We start from the raw sequence: 17443 nt of genomic DNA, 5'->3' as shown, positions 1-17443 counted from the left end.
TATCACCCATGAGGGGGTGATAGCTCCGGACTTGTCCCGACAGCCGTCACTTCTTTTTAATAATGCACTAACAGGTTTGGGTATTTGTTCTGAGTTGGCCTTTGGACTTTACACACTAACCACCACGCGAGAATAGTTATGGGCCTCGATGTCGCAGTATCAGCCGCAGCTTTGTCAGATGTCCAGTTCAGCATTGTGGCACGGTCGGATCGTGCCATCCACTACACGGGTGGTGCTGGTATCCACCCTGCACACAACGACCCGGAGTGCAACGAGCGATGGGCCCAGACCCCGGAGTGCTTAGGATGTAGACCGGCGGGGACCTCTCTGCTGAGCCTAGGTAGGGCTGCGACGTGTTGATCTTCCGAGGCCGGGCATTGACCCCAGAAAGGTGTGTCCGGCTAGAGTGATCGAGCGTGTTGGGTAACGTGGTGCACCCCTGCAGGGAAAATATATATTCGAATACCGTGTCCACGGTAATGGATGTTCAGACTTGTATCCTGATCTTATATAACTAGAAATGGATACTTGAGACATGTGATGGATATGTTGGCTCCGGGATTGCTTTCTCGCGGGGAGTCGAGGAAGGATCTCTGGGCGTTAATGCTACAACATGTTTATTAAATATAAACTGCTATTCTTTACTCTTCTACATGCTGCAAGATGCTTGGAGCTGCTTGAAGATGTTAGTCTTCGATAGGCTAGGCCATCCCCCTATTCTGGCATTCTGCAGTTCAGTCCACAGACACAACCCTTCCATTTGATACCATTGCATACTTAGTATAGATCTGATGCTTGCGAGTATTTTGGATGAGTACTCACGGTTGCTTTGCTACCCCTTTCCCCCTTCTTCCTTCTTTCCGATTGTTGCAACCAGATGGTGGATCCCTGGAGCCAGATGCCACCGCCGACGGATACTACTACATGGAGACCGCCGACGACCAGGAGTAGTTAGGAGGTCCCAGGCAGGAGGCCTTGCCTCTTTGATCGTTGATGTTTGTGCTAGCCTTCTTAAGGCAAAACTTGTTTAACTTATGTTTGTACTCAGATATTGTTGTTGGGGAACGTAGCAGAAATTCAAAATTTTCTACGCATCATCAAGATCAATCTATGGAGTAATCTAGCAACGAGGGGAAGGGGAGTGCATCTACATACCCTTGTAGATCGCGATGCGGAAGCGTTGCAAGAACGTGGATGAGGGAGTCGTACTCGTAGTGATTCAGATCGCGGTTGATTCCGATCTAAGCACCGAAGAACGGTGCCTCCGCGTTCAACACACGTGCAGTCCGGTGACGTCTCCCACGCCTTGATCCAGCAAGGAGAGAGGGAGAGGTTGGGGAAGACTCCATCCAGCAGCAGCACGACGGCATGGTGGTGATGGAGGAGCGTGGCAATCCTGCAGGGCTTCGCCAAGCACCGCGGGAGAGGAGGAGGAGGAGGTAGGGCTGCGCCAGGGAGAGGAAAACTCATGTGTTTGCAGCCCCCAATACCTCAACTATATATAGGGGAGAGGGAGGGGGCTGCGCCCCCTCTAGGGTTTCCACCCCAAGGGGTGCGGCAGCCCCAAAACCCATCAAGGGTGGCGGCCAAGTGGGGGGGGAGGGAGGCGCACCAGGCATGGGCCTTTAGGGCCCATCTGCCCTAGGGTTTGCCCCCTCTTCTCTCCAGGCGCATGGGCCTTGGTGGGGAGGCGCCCCAGCCCACCTAGGGGCTGGTCCCTTCTCACACTTGGCCCATGTATGCCTCCGGGGCCCCGTGGCCCCTCCCGGTGGACCCCCGGACCCCTCCGGTGGTCCGGTACACTACCGGTGATGCCCGGAACACTTCCGGTGGCCAAAACCATACTTCCTATATATAAATCTTTACCTCCGGACCATTCCGGAACTCCTCGTGACGTCCGGGATCTCATCCAGGACTCCGAACAACATTCGGTAACCACGTACATACTTTCCCTATAACCCTAGCGTCATCGAACCTTAAGTGTGTAGACCCTACGGGTTTGGGAACCATGCAGACATGACCGAGACGTTCTCCGGTCAATAACCAACAGCGGGATCTGGATACCCATGTTAGCTCCCACATGTTCCACGATGATCTTATCGGATGAACCACGATGTCAGGGATTCAATCAATCCCGTATGCAATTCCCTTTGTCTATCGGTACGTTACTTGCCCGAGATTCGATCGTCGGTATCCCGATACCTTGTTCAATCTCGTTACCGGCAAGTCTCTCTACTCGTTCCGTAACTCACATCATCCCGTGATCAACTCCTTGGTCACACTGTGCACATTATGATGATGTCCTACCGAGTGGGCCCAGAGATACCTCTCCGTTTACACAGAGTGACAAATCCCAGTCTCGATTCGTGCCAACCCAACAGACACTTTCGGAGATACCTGTAGTGCACCTTTATAGCCACCCAGTTACGTTGTGACGTTTGGTACACCCAAAGCATTCCTACGGTATCCGGGAGTTGCACAATCTCATGGTCTAAGGAACTGATACTTGACATTAGAAAAGCTCTGAGCAAACGAACTACACGATCTTGTGCTAGGCTTAGGATTGGGTCTCGTCCATCACATCATTCTCCTAATGATGTGATCCCGTTATCAACGACATCCAATGTCCATGGTCAGGAAACCGTAACCATCTATTGATCAACGAGCTAGTCAACTAGAGGCTCACTAGGAACATGGTGTTGTCTATGTATCCATACATGCATCTGAGTTTCCTATCAATACAATTCTAGCATGGATAATAAACGATTATCATGAACAAGGAAATATAATAATAACCAATTTGTTATTGCCTCTAGGGCATATTTCCAACAATTGTTGCTTCCGCTGACGCTTGTGTATCGAGCTTGTATTCGAGCCCTCGAGGCCCCTGGCTTGTAATATGAAGCTTGTATTATTTTAATTTGTGTCTAGAGTTGTGTTGTGGTATCTTCCCGTGAGTCCCTGATCTTGATCCTGCACGTTTGCGTGTATGATTAGTGTACGGCTGAATTGGGGGGTGTCACACTCCTAACTATCTAGGAGGCCACACCCTACAACAAGAGTAATAAACAAAGAAAAGTCACTTGGATGAACTCAAAATATCTCCAATCAGTGCACTTCCGAAAACACATAGGATCTGATCTCTCTCTCTAACAAAGGATATGATTGGTGTAAGAAGAGAGAAACACTTGGGGGTTCAAGAAAAAGAGGATTCGGGCCTTCGTAGAATCAAGGACGTGTTCTTGGAATCACTCAACAACTTCCTTTCTTCTCTTCTTGCCTTGAGACTCCCTAGAATGAATGGAGTGATGGTTGAAATGGAGTGGAATGAAGTGATATGATTGCCACAACAAAGAGGTATGCAGGTCTACATACAAAGCTCGATAGAAATCTGACCGCTACCTTGAAAAATTAGCTAGTCCGAATGTACTGGAGAGATAATCTCGAAACTATCACACATATCCAATGTTTGAACGATGGACCCCACATGTCAGGGTGCTGATAGATAATTAATGAGATTCGATGGATGCATTCACAACAGGCAATTTAGTACATATTAGTTGTAATGACGTTTTATATTATGGGCAGGAGGGAGTATTGCGTTTCTCAACACCAACTTTCAAATCTTTTCCTATGTATTCTAAAACATTATGGACCCACTTAGCTGGCGAACGTTCGTCGGGAGGGGTGGCACTTGGGAGTGATTTTGCTGGCAGTTTTAATTTTGAGGGATGATAGTTTCTTCAGAACGACATGACAGTTTCTGTGAAAGGATGCAAAATTCCGTTTAAAAATGTCACTATTTGATCTCGTCTCTCAGAACTAAAACTGACATCAAAAAGGAATCTTTTTTCGTTACTCTCCCAGAGAATGTCAGGCAAATAAGATTTCCGAAAATTATACTAGGTATTTGCATAGTATTGCACAGTTAATTGCAAAATTTTGGGAGAGGAAGGATTACGTGATTGTTAATTGGTGACCTGTATCTTGTACTCCTATAAGAGCAACTCTAGCAGACCCCGCATCCGCCGCAAACCCACATAATTCCGGCGATTATACGGGCTCGGCCCATTTTTCTGGCCAGACCAAAGCCCGCATCGGTGTCCGGCCCGTAAAATGTTTTGCCGCAGCCCGCAAACGCAACCCCCGAGCCACTATAACTGCGGGTTTGCGGGGCAGATGCGGGTCGAAACCCTATCCTCCCGCCGCCGCGTTCCCATCCAATTCCCCATCGCGCCGCTCGATTTCTCGCCGCCGGCGAGCCTTGAACCACCATGGCCGACTCGGGGGATGAGGCGGAGCGCCGCCGCCGCGCCAGATCTGACGCCGCGCGCAAGCGGGGGCGCGTCGGTGGCTCAACCACGGTGCCCGGCCGCCGCCGGCATTCGACCGGCGCGAGCACGACGAGTTCGAGCTCGAGCGCGCCCGTCGCCACCGCGCCTCCTCCGGCAACTGGTCCGCGGGGAGCTCATCCGGCCATTGGTCCGCGGGGAGCTCATCCGCGGGCGCATCGAACTCGCGGCTCGTTCCGGTGAAGAGGGAGCCGGAGGAGGCCGTGCCCGATGCGCCGCCGCGCCGAGGCGTCACCGGACCTGAGGACTACCTCCCACCGGGGCAGGAGGAGCTCCTCGAGTGCGTCGTCCTCGAGCGGTTGGCGAGGGAGCAGGAGGAGATGGAAGAGCGCATCCGGCACGAGCTCGAGTACGAGCGGCTCTTCCTCGATTCGGGCTTCACGGCATCGCAGGCGCAGGCATCGAAGGAGGCCGACCTGCGCGTGATGAAGGAGGAGCAGGCGAAGCTCTTCATCGACCTCGGCTCCGACTCCGACTGATCGCCGCTGGTGGGCAGCTACCGCAGGAGCTCCGGTGAGCTCAATTTTGTTGCAGTGATGCGGTAGCGTAGGCCCTGTCTAGCATATCTAACCTCTATGTATGTATGTGGCGTGTATGAACTTATTTATGTGAAGAAGAACCATGTATGCTCGCGAGCTCCGGCGAGCTGCTGTTTAAATTTCTCGCGCGAAACAACTTTTTTTAAATTTTAGGGGTTCGTTTGCGGTTTCTAGTCTGCCGCCGCAATTTTTGAACTGCATAATCGTCCCCGTGCGACCTGCAAAACACATTTTACGGGTGGCAAAATGCGGGGTCTGCTAAGTTGCTCTAAGCACTGCAGTGCGTGTGTGTCGATGATAGGAGTAGTCTCAATCTGTCACTCACGTAGATCACGAATCATAGTCCAAAATCTTGCAGCCCAGTATCCGTATCCAACGGAAGCATACCGAGCAGACGAGCAGAGAAGCACATGGGATGGGGAAACTTGCACGAAACGTTCTGTCAGAGCAAGCGCCCGCCCCTCCTCGGCTTCTCCGACCGGCAGCCATTCCACCCCGCTCCCTCCCACTCTCCCAAAAACCACCCAAAACCCTCTCCGGTCCGCTCTCCTCTTCGCCTGCTACCAAATCCATCGCCACCTCCTCCTCCCGGTCTCCCCGGAAATGCTGCTCCCTCTCCGTCGCCTCTCCGGCCACCTCTCCCGCGCCGTCGCCCTCTCCGCCTCCGCCGATGTGCTGCTCCCGCTCCGCCGTCTGCCCGGCCACCTCCGCCGCTCCCTCTCCACCGCCGCCTCGAACCCTCCCTGGGCGATGATCTACCGCCTGTCGGAGACGCCGAACTACACGCGAGGCGCGTCCTTCTCGCTCGCGCCGCCGCCGTCGGCCACTCTCTTCTCCATCCCCGAGCGGGCGTACGACCTGGAGGAACGCAAGCGCAACCCCGACCGCAGGTACGTCAACGTGCACGCCAGCGTCGTCTTCGCCGCGAGCCAGGACGGCCTTCTCCTCCTGAAGACTACGAGGATCCGTTTGAGCGCCCACACGGCCGCGGGGCTGAACCTGGCCCGCCCCACGGAACAGGAAGCCAAGGTGGTCATGGAGGAGGCCGTCGAGCAGGAGTACGTGCGCTACGTGTGCAACCCCATTACTGGCCAGCTTGTCCGCCTTCCGGACTACTTGGGCATGAAGGAGATCTTGCAGACAGCCACGGGCCTGCTCACCCAAGCAGACGGCGGGCACGGGCCGCCTAAGAGGTACGCCGTTGTTGAGCTCCTAGAGCTCAACGACGAGGGGCGCTTCGTGGTGTTTTGCTTCTCCTCGGACACAGGGAAGTGGGACGCCACGGTGCGGCCATCTCCGCTGCAGCCTGGGCGCGTGATGCGCTTGTTGAATCACGAGGTGCTGGCCTTTGGTGGACGTCTGTGGTGGGTGGATGTGAGCTTGGGCGTCCTCTCCATGGACCCGTTCAGTGACAAGTGTGAGCTCCGCCACATCAAGCTACCTCCCGGCAGCGTCCTTCCTCGCCAATCGCACGCAGAGATTTGCGACCTTATCAAATACAGGCGCATGGGTGTCAGCGACGGGAGGCTGCTGTATGTCGAGGTTTCCATGGAGGCGCCCTACCAGATCAGGTCATTCGTGCTGGACGAGGAGAGCGGCCGCTGGACGTTGGAGCACCAGGTGTCACTGGATGCCAAGGAGAGGCCTTTGGTTGGTCCTATTGATCCGCTCAACGCTGACTTGCTGTACCTCAACTTGGGCGCTGAAGTTATTGTTAGCGTGGACATGCGCCGGAACAGGATCATTGCTCAGTCATCTGTGTTGGCCAGTGGTATCCAGCCATGCTATTGCGGGTCAAATGTGTTCTTGCCATGTGTGCTTCCGTCATTTCTTGGATCAAGCCAGATTCCAGGTGAATCACAATACTCTACAACATTTCTCTTAAGTTCATACGGAGTACGGAGTGCTAGTTAAGATATCCTCCTGACATGCTTGCTAAGCACGTACTATTACTAGTTACTACTAGGTACTTTGGGCTGGTAATTAGTCTATCTATTTTACATGTTACTTGGATCTTGTGACTGTAGCCTTCGGTATCGTGTTTGTTTGTGGTGTTCAGCGTCTCCGAACAAAAGTTAGGTTTTGCCTTGGTCATAAATAAAGTTTTGATATGGGTGATTTAGCTTGCCTACAGAAAATTCGGAACTTTTTGTTTGCTGTGATGGTACACTTTAGCTTGGACTAAGAACAACCATATATTGTTAGCAATGGTGTGTATTCTCAGTTACGAAATTGTACATATGTTCCGATAACAGTTTATCAAAATGGGGTTCGTGGTATGGCATTATACTTTATTTTCTGAACTATGGGAACTCTGAAGGAATAAATCTGATGGGTTCTTGGCAATGGCTTTGGCCTGAACAAGTTTTTTTTTTCTTGAAATGTTGGCCTGAACAAGTTGAAGTGTGGATATTTTCTGCTCCATAGTGTAGCAGCCTTCTTTGTTCTTTTTTAGAAAATGATAGCCACTCCTCAAGGATCTTGTATTCACTGAATAACCACACCTCTACACTTTGTTTATTTCACCTACTACTCAAGTATTGTCTTCAAAATAGATTTATTCTCTGATAGTCTGATTAACAATAAGGCAATAAGTTATGAGCATCGTGTGCTGAATGCAAGATAACATGTTCTATGCATCATTTCTGTCACTAGTACAATTCAGTATGCAATGTACAGATACATATATATACTGTTACAATACCATATAAGTATTGTGCTGTTTATACTCTTAGTTGCTATGTGTTGTTTGAGTAAGGTGTTAGAGTTCCTGGTAACCTGCTCTATGCTTTGTAACTTCAATACTACAGTACTTTATAGCTCAATTATTGTTTTCTAGATCAAGGAAGAGTTTACACCCCTCGGCCCCTGCATCAATAATTCATCACACAGCCAAATTCTAGTGCATTGTTTCCACTAACACTGATATTAGAACAAAAGCAAAATTATGTTAAATGATGCTCTCCGGCAGCACTAATTTTAAGATGTTGATGCCACCCATTATAAAAACAGTATGTGTCATTATGGTGGCTGTCATTCAAATTCTTGTATCTTGACCAAAGGAACTTCTTTTCAGGCAAGAAGGGTGCCCCAAAACAGCAAACATTAGCTGATGCTCTGGTTCGTTCAGACAAATGCTAGAAGAAATTAAGGTACCAAATTACCAGCCAATGTATTTTTTTTAAACATGCAGGAGAACTGCATGTGAATATATTAGAAGGAGAACTGCCCCGTATCTCTTGGTTAAAGTCTTTATATTGACCCATTCTTATACTATATATCATACATTCACATGTTCAGGATGATTTATTCGTCTTACATATACTCTTACTCAGCCCATGTTGTTCATGACTAGAATATAAATGTTGTGCGTACTTACTTTCTCAGGGACTACTATGTATTGTCCAATATACCAGCATCCTACTAGACCGTCATTGTTTGATTCTGGTTGGTATTTTAGCGGAATGAGTAATTTGTTTGGGACTCAAAATGCTACTCCCTCCATTTCCAAGATAAGTGTTGTGATTTTAGTTCAAATTTGAACTAAAATCACAACACTTATTTTGGAAATGGAGGGAGTAGTTACATAATTGCAGTAAGTGTTAGTGTTAATGATATTTCTGACATTTGTTATAAAAAATATTCATTTCATAATGCAGTCTTGTATCAACAGCTTGTGTTTCTTTTTGCATGGACCTTTCAGCCGGGTGTATTATTGTTTCTTAACTAGTAGACCTAATTAAGTACTCCCTCCGTCTCAAAATAAGTGTACTACAGTTGAGACACTTATTTTGGGACGGAGGGGGAATGAAACTGCAAATTAGGCATGAAGTTATGTAGTGTATAAGACCCTGACGTATGTTTAGAGCTGAAATATTGTCACTGGTCAATCCTGAAATTCAAGCTTGTTGTTTCTCAACAAGTGATCACCGCTTTTCTGCTTCAATCCAGACATTGATAGAAAGTAAACATATCACACGTTGGCCAAGTACCACTGTAGTGGTGACCGTTGTTTACTCAGATTGCCTTGTCTTTTTCTATATCATGTTTTCCTTGTCCGAAATGCACCTCATGCTCATATTGAAACATCCCTAAAGTTTCATACTGTACATTTCACTAACTTTTCGTGTTCATTTATTTCCCCAGGTTTCTTAGAACTAACAGGTGCAGGTGCTCTGATGACTTAGGAAGCTGATGATGGTAGTTTGGTGAACTCTCGTTTTGCGGAAAACCTGGAGAAACATGCTGTTTTAGGAATTTGGTCGCATTTTGGGGTTAGGATTAACCTGAGAAGTTTGGCCTTGGTGTAGTTTGCTGACGAACCATGTGAGTTGTTCCGGACCTACAGTGTCAGCCTGAATATTCCCAGCATATTTCTCAATTGAACCACCAGGTAATATGACCAGTACATCGAGCTGTTACGTTCTGCTATTGTTAAGTGAGAAACGATGGGGATTTTTTTTAACTGAATGTGCCGTGGTGGCTGGCATTCAGATTCAGTCGTTGTGGCCTTCTGAATGTGGCCTGCTATGCTAATTCAGCCCATCGGGGAGGGCGGCCAGTTTGACTGAAGGTGGCCGTGCTGTTGCATCCTCATCAACCTCTTCCCAGCTTAGGTAGGCTTTCTAACCCATCCCCTAAGGGTGTGTTTGGTTGCAGTGATGGGCCGGAATGTCACGGGTCCAACCCATTCTAAGGCCTCGTTCTCGCGTTCGGTTATCAGGTGGAATGATCATCCCCTCGTTCCCACGAACCGAATATTCGGGGCCAGATCCGGAACAGGTGAGACCTCCAAATCGAGCGGACCAGGCGGAACCGCTCTTCTCCTCGCGCTCGCGCAGCCCTATCTCTCTCGTACGGCTCCTCTCCCCGTCTCTCCTCTCCCGCGATTTGCGCCGCCGGCCCTCCTTCTCCGGTCTGCGCCGCTGGCCATCTTCCTTCGATCTACAACGCCGGCTCCCTCGTCTCATACTCCTCCGAAGCACAGTCTCACTCTCCTCTGAACCACGCGTGGCGGGCGAGCGGGTTCGTGTCGATCTTGCAGCAGGGCAACAGCGGCGCCACACGTCGGAAAGCGCCGCGCCGCCGTGCTCGACGGAGAAGCCGGCCGTGGTCGTGCGTGGGGACGCCAAGGCCAAGCCGCTTATCCAGCCGGTCGCCACGCTCGGCTGTTGTTTTTCTTCTCTTGTAGCTGCTGTTTATCTTGTGGTTGAATTCGATTCTTGTATCACACCCCTGTTCGTTGCGTGGATGGATGGATTCTATTCGTTGATGCTCAAGCAAAAATTGCTTGAGTCCGATTCGGTGATTCTCACACCCCTGTTCAGCGAGGCAGACTGCAGTTTTGTTGTCCCGGTTCAGTTCTGCGAGGCAAACTTCAGTTGCAGGAACTGCTTATCCAGAAAAGAAAAGGTTAAATGTACAATGACTTTGTTTTACGTGAAACTTTGGCACCGATTTAAAAAGTAAAAATGTTTATCTCCGTGGATAGATGGCCACTTACAAATCCATTCCATTCCATCCTCAAACCAAACATCAATATGTAACCATTCCATTCCTTCGAATTATCCGCACCAAACACAAGAATGGAATGGACCCTTACACTGAAATGAAACCATGACATTCCATTACACTTCGTTCCCGAACCAAACACATCATAAAAGGCCATAAGGGTGTAAAAAACGGTTATACTTCCTTATGGCGCACCTAGCCGATCCCCCTAAAAAGCGTAGTGGAGTATTTTTTTTACTCCAACTCCCAATATCCCCCAAATCTCCCTAAATATACTCACTCCCGCGGCGGCCGAGTAAAACTGGCGCCTCTCTTTCTCCCACCCTGCGTCGCCCGTCTCCCGGCGCCGCAGCCACCACGCCTTCCCCCTGCCGCCGCCACCGATGACCGTCTGGTCGGCCGGAATGGATAGCCCAGCCTCTTCCCTCACCCTACCACCCATCGTCGTCGGCTTTTCGCCGCCGGAAATCATCCATGCGTCGTTGCCCACGCCGAAGGAGAGTTTGGGGATGAAAAATAACCCACCGCGTCCAAGCTCCTCCAAGCGCTCCAATGGCCTCCAGGGTGGCCACCGCCTCTCCGGCAACGGCCTGCCACCCTCCAACCGCACCTGCCAGAGCCAAACGAGCTCGAAAGCCGCCGACGCTTGCAAAGGCGGCCGCGAAGAAGAAGATGAAGAAGGCCAAAGCAGTGCCTCGTCCTAGGCCGGCGCCTCGTGCTGCAACTCCGGCGGCCCCTACGGCCACTGCTCCGGCATGGGCGGCGGCTTCAGCCGGCAACAAGCATCGCAGGCGCCAAGTGCTCGATGAAATTCCTACAAGGTAAAAAGAAAAACCTCGCCTCTTGTTGGTATCCGATGGTGATTGTTGGTGGCCGGTAGTGATTGTTGGTAGTGTTTGCTTTGTTTATTGTAGTGCGGAGATGAACACGGTCGAATTCCTCGCCTCCTTGGAGTCCTCGTCCACCGTTGGACTTGGCGAGCTCAACTACGACTCGTTTTGGGATCATTTGGAGGTCATCCAAGACATGGAGCAAGAGGTGACCGGGGAAGAGGAGAAGGCCGAGGAGGTGGAGGCCGAAGAGGTGGTGGTCGAGGAAGAGGAGGTTGTGAAGGTAACCTAAGTAAGCACGAAGGTGCCAAGGTGCCGCACCCAAAACGACAACCTAAAGGAGGATATCGCTCTTTGTGATGCTTGGTGCGCGATCTTCATGTATGCAACGATCGGAACAGATCAAACCAAAACCATGTTTTAGGAGAGAGAATTACCGACCACTACAACAACTCCGTCCATGTGCAATCAAGCTGTACGCAAGGTTCTCTTGGGCATTGTTGGAGCACCATTCATGACCAATGCCACTGATGGTCCCGTTGCATCAACCAAATGAATCATGCGCCACCGAGCAGTGTGCAAGTGGCAGAGTATGCCAAATGAATCATGCCCCACCGAGCAGTGTGCAAGTGGCATAGAAACACCAAGTTCGGTCACAAGCCCTTCACGTTGCACCATTGCTATAAAGAGCTATGCAAAAACGAGAAGTGGGTCCAAAGAATCACAGAGACCACTCCAAAGAGATCAAGATTGAGCATATCCGTTGAGGATGACGACGAGGTTGACGAAGATGCCAACAATAGACCGGAAGGAAACAAGATTGCAAAAGAAAGAAAGAAGAGAAATGCATTCGGTGGCACTTACAGAGAAGAACTTGTTGCAATGATCGAGACCAATAAGGTGTTGGAGGCCGAGCGCAAAGAAGAGAAAATAGAAAGTTGAAGGCGGAGGAGTGTAGGCTTGCACTTGAGGAGGAGAGGATTTGTGATGCAAGAAGGCTGAAGAACGTGTCATCACGTTCATGAATCCAAACACAATGGATGAAACTGCAGGAAAGTATTGGGAGCCATGGAGAGATCTTGGAAGCCTCTCTTCGGAATGTTGGTGGTGGCCGAGGGGGGTGGTGGCGGTGATGGTGTTGATGGAGGTGGCCGGGTGGTGGTGGCGGGTGTTGATGGCGGTGGCCGAGGGGGTGATGGTGTTGATGGTGGTGGCCGTGAGGATGGCGGTGATGGTGGTGGCCGAGTGGATGGTGGAGTTGATTTCTTCGCCGAGGACCTCGTTTGAGTGGTGGTGACCGAGGGGTGGTGGTGCATGTCAGTGGTTGGCTTGATCCACAACATATACATGCTATGTTTGTGGTGATTTTGGGTCAAACATTGTGTTTAAAGTGATGTCTTTTAGGTGAACTTCACATGTTTTAATTTGGTAAACACGATGATAAAACTTACGTTATGATGGTTACGATATGCATGTTTTAATTTGAATGTTTTTAAGATATATATTGTGTAATGTTTAAAGTTCATGTGGTTAAGACATAAAATCTACACAATTTTATTTTTCATTCGCTAACTGTAGAAGATCGGCTACGTGCGGTCACTGTTAGTGAACTTTTCGTCCGCTAACTTTTAGGAGGTCGATTAGAAATGCCCTAAGCTGATTGCACCATCGGGTGCTTCACCTTATCCACATGTCGCTCGCTCGGTTGTTGTGGGCTGTGGTATTGGCTTACACATACGTACCAGCTACGGTCCATGGCCTCGTGCGCAACTTTTTGACATGAGCCACTTTTGCCTTCCTACTATCGCGTGCTTGTCATAAATAAATTGGTCACTGTCAGTGATCACCTAACACCGAGCGGTTCGTCAATCATGTCAAAGAGTGCGTATAAGATAAAGCATGTTCAATACCGACACTTTGAGAACCTAACAAACACGGACGATCTTGGTACATCTTGCTTTACAAATCGAGTGAACGAACAAAGGAAACGGAAGCACCCACGATTCGAGCCGCCGAGCCTTGATGCCACATTTCCAAGGCGAAATTTGACGGGACGATCGGGTCCGCCTTTCCCATTCTGCTGTGCGCGTGGTGGTGTCGCCGGTCAACACATTTTCTCACAGTATTTCTGCTGATAGCATCCTTGTTTACGCGCACTACGCCACCAAGGCGAATGGGACGATGTAGCTAGGTAAGGCAAGTTCAGAATTCCTTTTTTATGTCCTGATGATGATGAGACGATGCGATGCTCGTAATTCCTTTTTAGCCAATTGATTGATGGGTAGTTAGTTTTTCTATATTTTGTGTTGTCACAAGCTGTACTCCAATCGCCCGCCGGTCCCTCTTCATTCCGGTCTTCGCAGCTGATGGCGACTAATAACCGTGGAGCTCAAGCTGTACATATACAGTATAAGTTGGTTGCTTATACAAAATTCACAAGAAGACATGTTGCTTTCTTTTTTTTAGATGAAGACGTGTTGCTTTGGAAACCACTGAATGGCATTGCTTGGTACTGTACTACTCCCTCTATCTTGAATTACTGGTCGCACTATCCATTTCTGTGATAAACAATTCGGAAAGGAGTACGTTCAAAAAACCGTTAATGCATACATTTACCTCTACAACTGCAACTTAATTTCTGCATAGGCATGAAAGGGTGAAGCCTGATACATCCAGGGAGCCACATTTTCTTATGAAAAGAAAAGAAACCGAGTTGTGGTCGTACAAAAGAAAATTAAAGATTGCATGCACATGATCCGTTGCACTTTTTTTAGCAGCTTTTTCGTTTCTTTCTTTCCTCCCTTGTTCCATTTCACCTACCGTGAGCATGAGCCAATGGTCTGTCCTGACAAACGTGTTTGAACCACTACCGGTTGCCTGGACGTGTCAAGCGTACGGTGAGCAAGCATGAAGCATCTGATCGACAACTGAAAACAAATGTACTGCTTTCCTGATATTAATGTTTTAGCTTCGAGCTTTACCTGAACTGTACGCTACACAAACACTGCTACTTAATTGGGATAAGTGTGGCTTTTTAGTTTAAATACGTTTGGCTATTCCACACTCCATGCCATCCTCAAGCACTCTTAAAATCTGTTCGCTTATGAGGCCAGAACAATTAGGAAGCCAACTTTTGTAGGAGAATATGATTCAGCTCTACGGCTCTACCAACAATTATGAGCTAGTACCAACTAGTGTAGTATTTATCAATATAATCAGACAGGTGCGTAATAATAATAATTACCAAAAAGGCAAAGAGAGGCAGGTATGTATGAAGTCACCTTCTGGTGAAATTCAGTACAATTATCAAGTAGTAGCTCTTTTCAAAGACACATCTGAACTGCCTCAATTCTAATCGAATTGATTATCAATATAAAAAAGACCCCACACGTATGTTCTTTTCCCAAGATTCGTTCATGCATGTTCACATTGTCATTTCAGCGGAGCAGCATTTGCCAACCAGCATCTAGTCCAGTCCAAACATTTTTAATTATCTTTTTTTTTGTTTCCTTTCATCAAGAGCTATGCACATGCAGAGCAAATCACCAAACGCACAGCCCATCCCCTCCGCCCCTCTTTATATACCACACGCGAACACGAGAGCGGTTGAGGAAAACAAAAACCACACCGAGCTGAGCCTACTGTGCTGCCTCTGCCTGCACCAACCAAGAAAGCAAAGCCCAATCAAGAAGAAGAAGGAGAATGGGGGAGGCGCCGTGCAGCGTGGTGGCGCCGCGCCGTTCCCCGGCGCGCTTCCGCCTGCCGCGCCACGGGCTGCGCCGCAAGGTCCACGTCGTCCGGCTCGGGAACGGTGGTGCCGGTGCCGGCGCACGGGCTGGCGGGGTCCGCCGCCTCTGCGGCCTCCGGCGTCGGATCAAGCTCCGGTGGTTCCGGAGCGCCATGTGGCGCCTGGCCGAGCTCTGCGTGGCGGTGCTGTCGGGGCCCCCGGGGACGGCCGACGCCCCGCCGTCGTGGACCGGCGTGGAGCCGTGCTTCGCCGCGCCCTTCCTGCCGGCCGCGCTGGTGAGGCGCGCGGGGCAGGAGTAGCTAAGCCTAGCTGGTGACGGTGCTGCCCTGTGACCATGAAGACAACAACACTAATGTATATACAGTACTCACTACTGCTCAATGGAGAAGTAGATTGATATGTAACGATTTTTTTTAACCGCGACTCAAGCGATTCGTTGATGTCTGAAAGTCTGAAGATTGCATTGCTACATTCCCCCTGCTCTTTCTCTGGATTTCCTTTAGCTCTGTTCCTTTTAAGATCTTTCTTTTTTTTTTGCTTCCAAAGCAGAGGCAAGTTCGGTGCTGTATGGTACTGTGCTATAGCAATTCCAATCATGTTGCGAGTACAAACCATAGTTTGCTTGTGATCTACTAGTGGACGTGAGTAGTACATTTGTACTGCGAAACGATAATTGATCTGTGATTCCGTGCCCGGCCGATATTCTCGGCGTTGAGCGTCTGCTCCATGCTCACCAATAAATAATGCTGGAGAGAGACTACAAGCAATGAAGCAAAGCAAGAGTTGCCGAAATTCCGTGATCGTAAACTGCAAGCAAAGCTAGTCGGCAAAGTTGTTGCAGAAATCCCATGTTCTGCTATACGGCACACCGGCCGATCCGCCATCGGCGCCGGCCTCCATTCTGTGCAGTACAGTCTGTGCATGTGTGTTTGGCAGGCAGAGGCAGGAGTGATGTCAGGCCAGTCTCTCGAAAAAAAAGAGAGAGAGAGAAAAAAGGAGAGGATTGAAGTCGGGCCAGCCGAGGCGATGATGGAGCCGGGGTTGAACGAAGCCGAGCCAACAGGAGATAGACGAGTTACCGGGTGGAGCACGCATGCGGCATGTTGCATTGTTGCCGCCATGAATGCGAGGATAGGGATAGGGAGAGGTGCCCTGCCCGCCTTGCACTGCCATGTGCACCGCCCTGCCCTGCTGCTTGCCAATGCATTGCTAGCCCGGGCGCGGTGGGCAGGGCATGCATGATGCGTCCTCATCAACGCCAGCCAAACCTACTACCCTCATGGCGCCGTTGCATCCGCCCAGGTTACGTGCGTACGTGGGTTCTGAAACGGAAGAGAAACCGATCCTTGTCGCGTGCCTTGCCTAACCCGTGATCACCCCTCTGTATATCGAGTCGATCGATCTGCGTGCGTGCAAGCTGGAACGTGCGGGTTATCGATTTGGCAGAGGGGTTGGGGTAGATAGATAGGAGTATGTGCTGGGTCTGGATGGCGCTGCCACGGTGCGCACATCCTCATGCGTTTTCGGTGACAGCGCCGACGAGGATCAATAGTGAAAACGCAGCTGTAAGTGAGAGAGACAGACGGAGAGAGGCCAACGCTGCCGTGAATCTGCGGATCCGAAGGCTCACACATCGTGCAAGATCTTACTGCAAGATCACCTTGTCACGATGGTACATAATGATTGATGGGTGCTCTGCTTTCGGATGGATGCAGCGAGAAGAAAGCGGGAAATGACAAGGACGCCGAGACAGCAGCAACAGCCTGGGGATATTATCGCAATGCCAAACAAGATTAGTGTGAACTGTCTGTCAGCTCCGATTATCATCAATTCCCAGACCAGTTTCGGATTATCATCGAGTGCCAGCTTTCTAGGCGCTCTGGGAATTCATTTCCAGAGAATGGGCCAGGCGCAGGCGCAGGCGAGGTGGTCGACGCCATGCTTTCTTTCACCAATCCAGCAGCGACCATCATAAGTGCCGCAAAGCTGGCAGTCAATAGTACTCCTTACCCCGCAAAAAAAATTTTGTCTGAAATCAAACTTTGTAAAGTTTTACCAATTATATATATAAAAATATCAGCATTCGCAATACAAAATCAATATTATTAGATGCACTTTGAAATTAATTTTCATACTATGCAACTTAGTATTGTAGGTGCTGATAATTTTAATATAAATTCGTTCAACTTTGCATAGTTTGACTTCAGACAATCCGTATATGCAAAGTAAAAAGAAAGGAAGAGAGTATATGTATCACACTCCCTCACCCTTGGTTTATTGGTCCTCCTTACTTTGTGTCAAAGCTTAGCCATAGATTTGTCTAGCAACATATAAGTTGTATCTCACAAAAACTATATTATTGGATTTGTATTCGAAAGGAGTCTATCATGTTCATATTGAAATCTCTAAAAAAAACTTAAAAACTTAAATTTAGGAACGGAGGAAGTATTACTTTTGTACTCC

The 17443-nt window shown here is 49.4% G+C and overlaps 2 protein-coding genes across 2 annotated transcripts; both read left to right on the top strand.

Moving 5' to 3' along the window:
• Positions 1-5411: 5411 nt before the first annotated feature.
• Positions 5412-10121, top strand: LOC123049434 (uncharacterized). Its single transcript, XM_044472352.1, has 4 exons — positions 5412-6743; positions 7968-8043; positions 9038-9507; positions 9615-10121. The coding sequence occupies exons 1-2, from the start codon at positions 5495-5497 to the stop codon at positions 8030-8032; spliced, it is 1314 nt and encodes a 437-aa protein (XP_044328287.1). The 5' UTR covers positions 5412-5494; the 3' UTR covers positions 8033-8043; positions 9038-9507; positions 9615-10121.
• A 4702-nt stretch (positions 10122-14823) lies between these two features.
• Positions 14824-15420, top strand: LOC123049433 (uncharacterized). The gene has a single exon (XM_044472351.1). It carries the CDS (start codon positions 14935-14937, stop codon positions 15277-15279), a length of 345 nt encoding a protein of 114 aa, XP_044328286.1. The 5' UTR covers positions 14824-14934; the 3' UTR covers positions 15280-15420.
• Positions 15421-17443: the final 2023 nt, after the last annotated feature.

This window comes from Triticum aestivum, chromosome 2D (genome assembly GCF_018294505.1).
Source record: "Triticum aestivum cultivar Chinese Spring chromosome 2D, IWGSC CS RefSeq v2.1, whole genome shotgun sequence".
In the NCBI taxonomy this organism is placed as follows: Eukaryota; Viridiplantae; Streptophyta; class Magnoliopsida; order Poales; family Poaceae; genus Triticum; species Triticum aestivum.
This window is presented reverse-complemented; position numbering and strand designations above follow the sequence as displayed.

Excerpts from the sequence above, each read along its gene's own strand:
- LOC123049434 (XM_044472352.1), top strand. The coding sequence starts at position 5,495 with ATGCTGCTCCCTCTCCGTCGCCTCTCCGGCCACCTCTCCCGCGCCGTC. Across the intron at positions 6,744-7,967 it reads TGGATCAAGCCAGATTCCAG|GCAAGAAGGGTGCCCCAAAA; the intron begins GTGAATCACAAT and ends ACTTCTTTTCAG.
- LOC123049433 (XM_044472351.1), top strand. The coding sequence starts at position 14,935 with ATGGGGGAGGCGCCGTGCAGCGTGGTGGCGCCGCGCCGTTCCCCGGCG.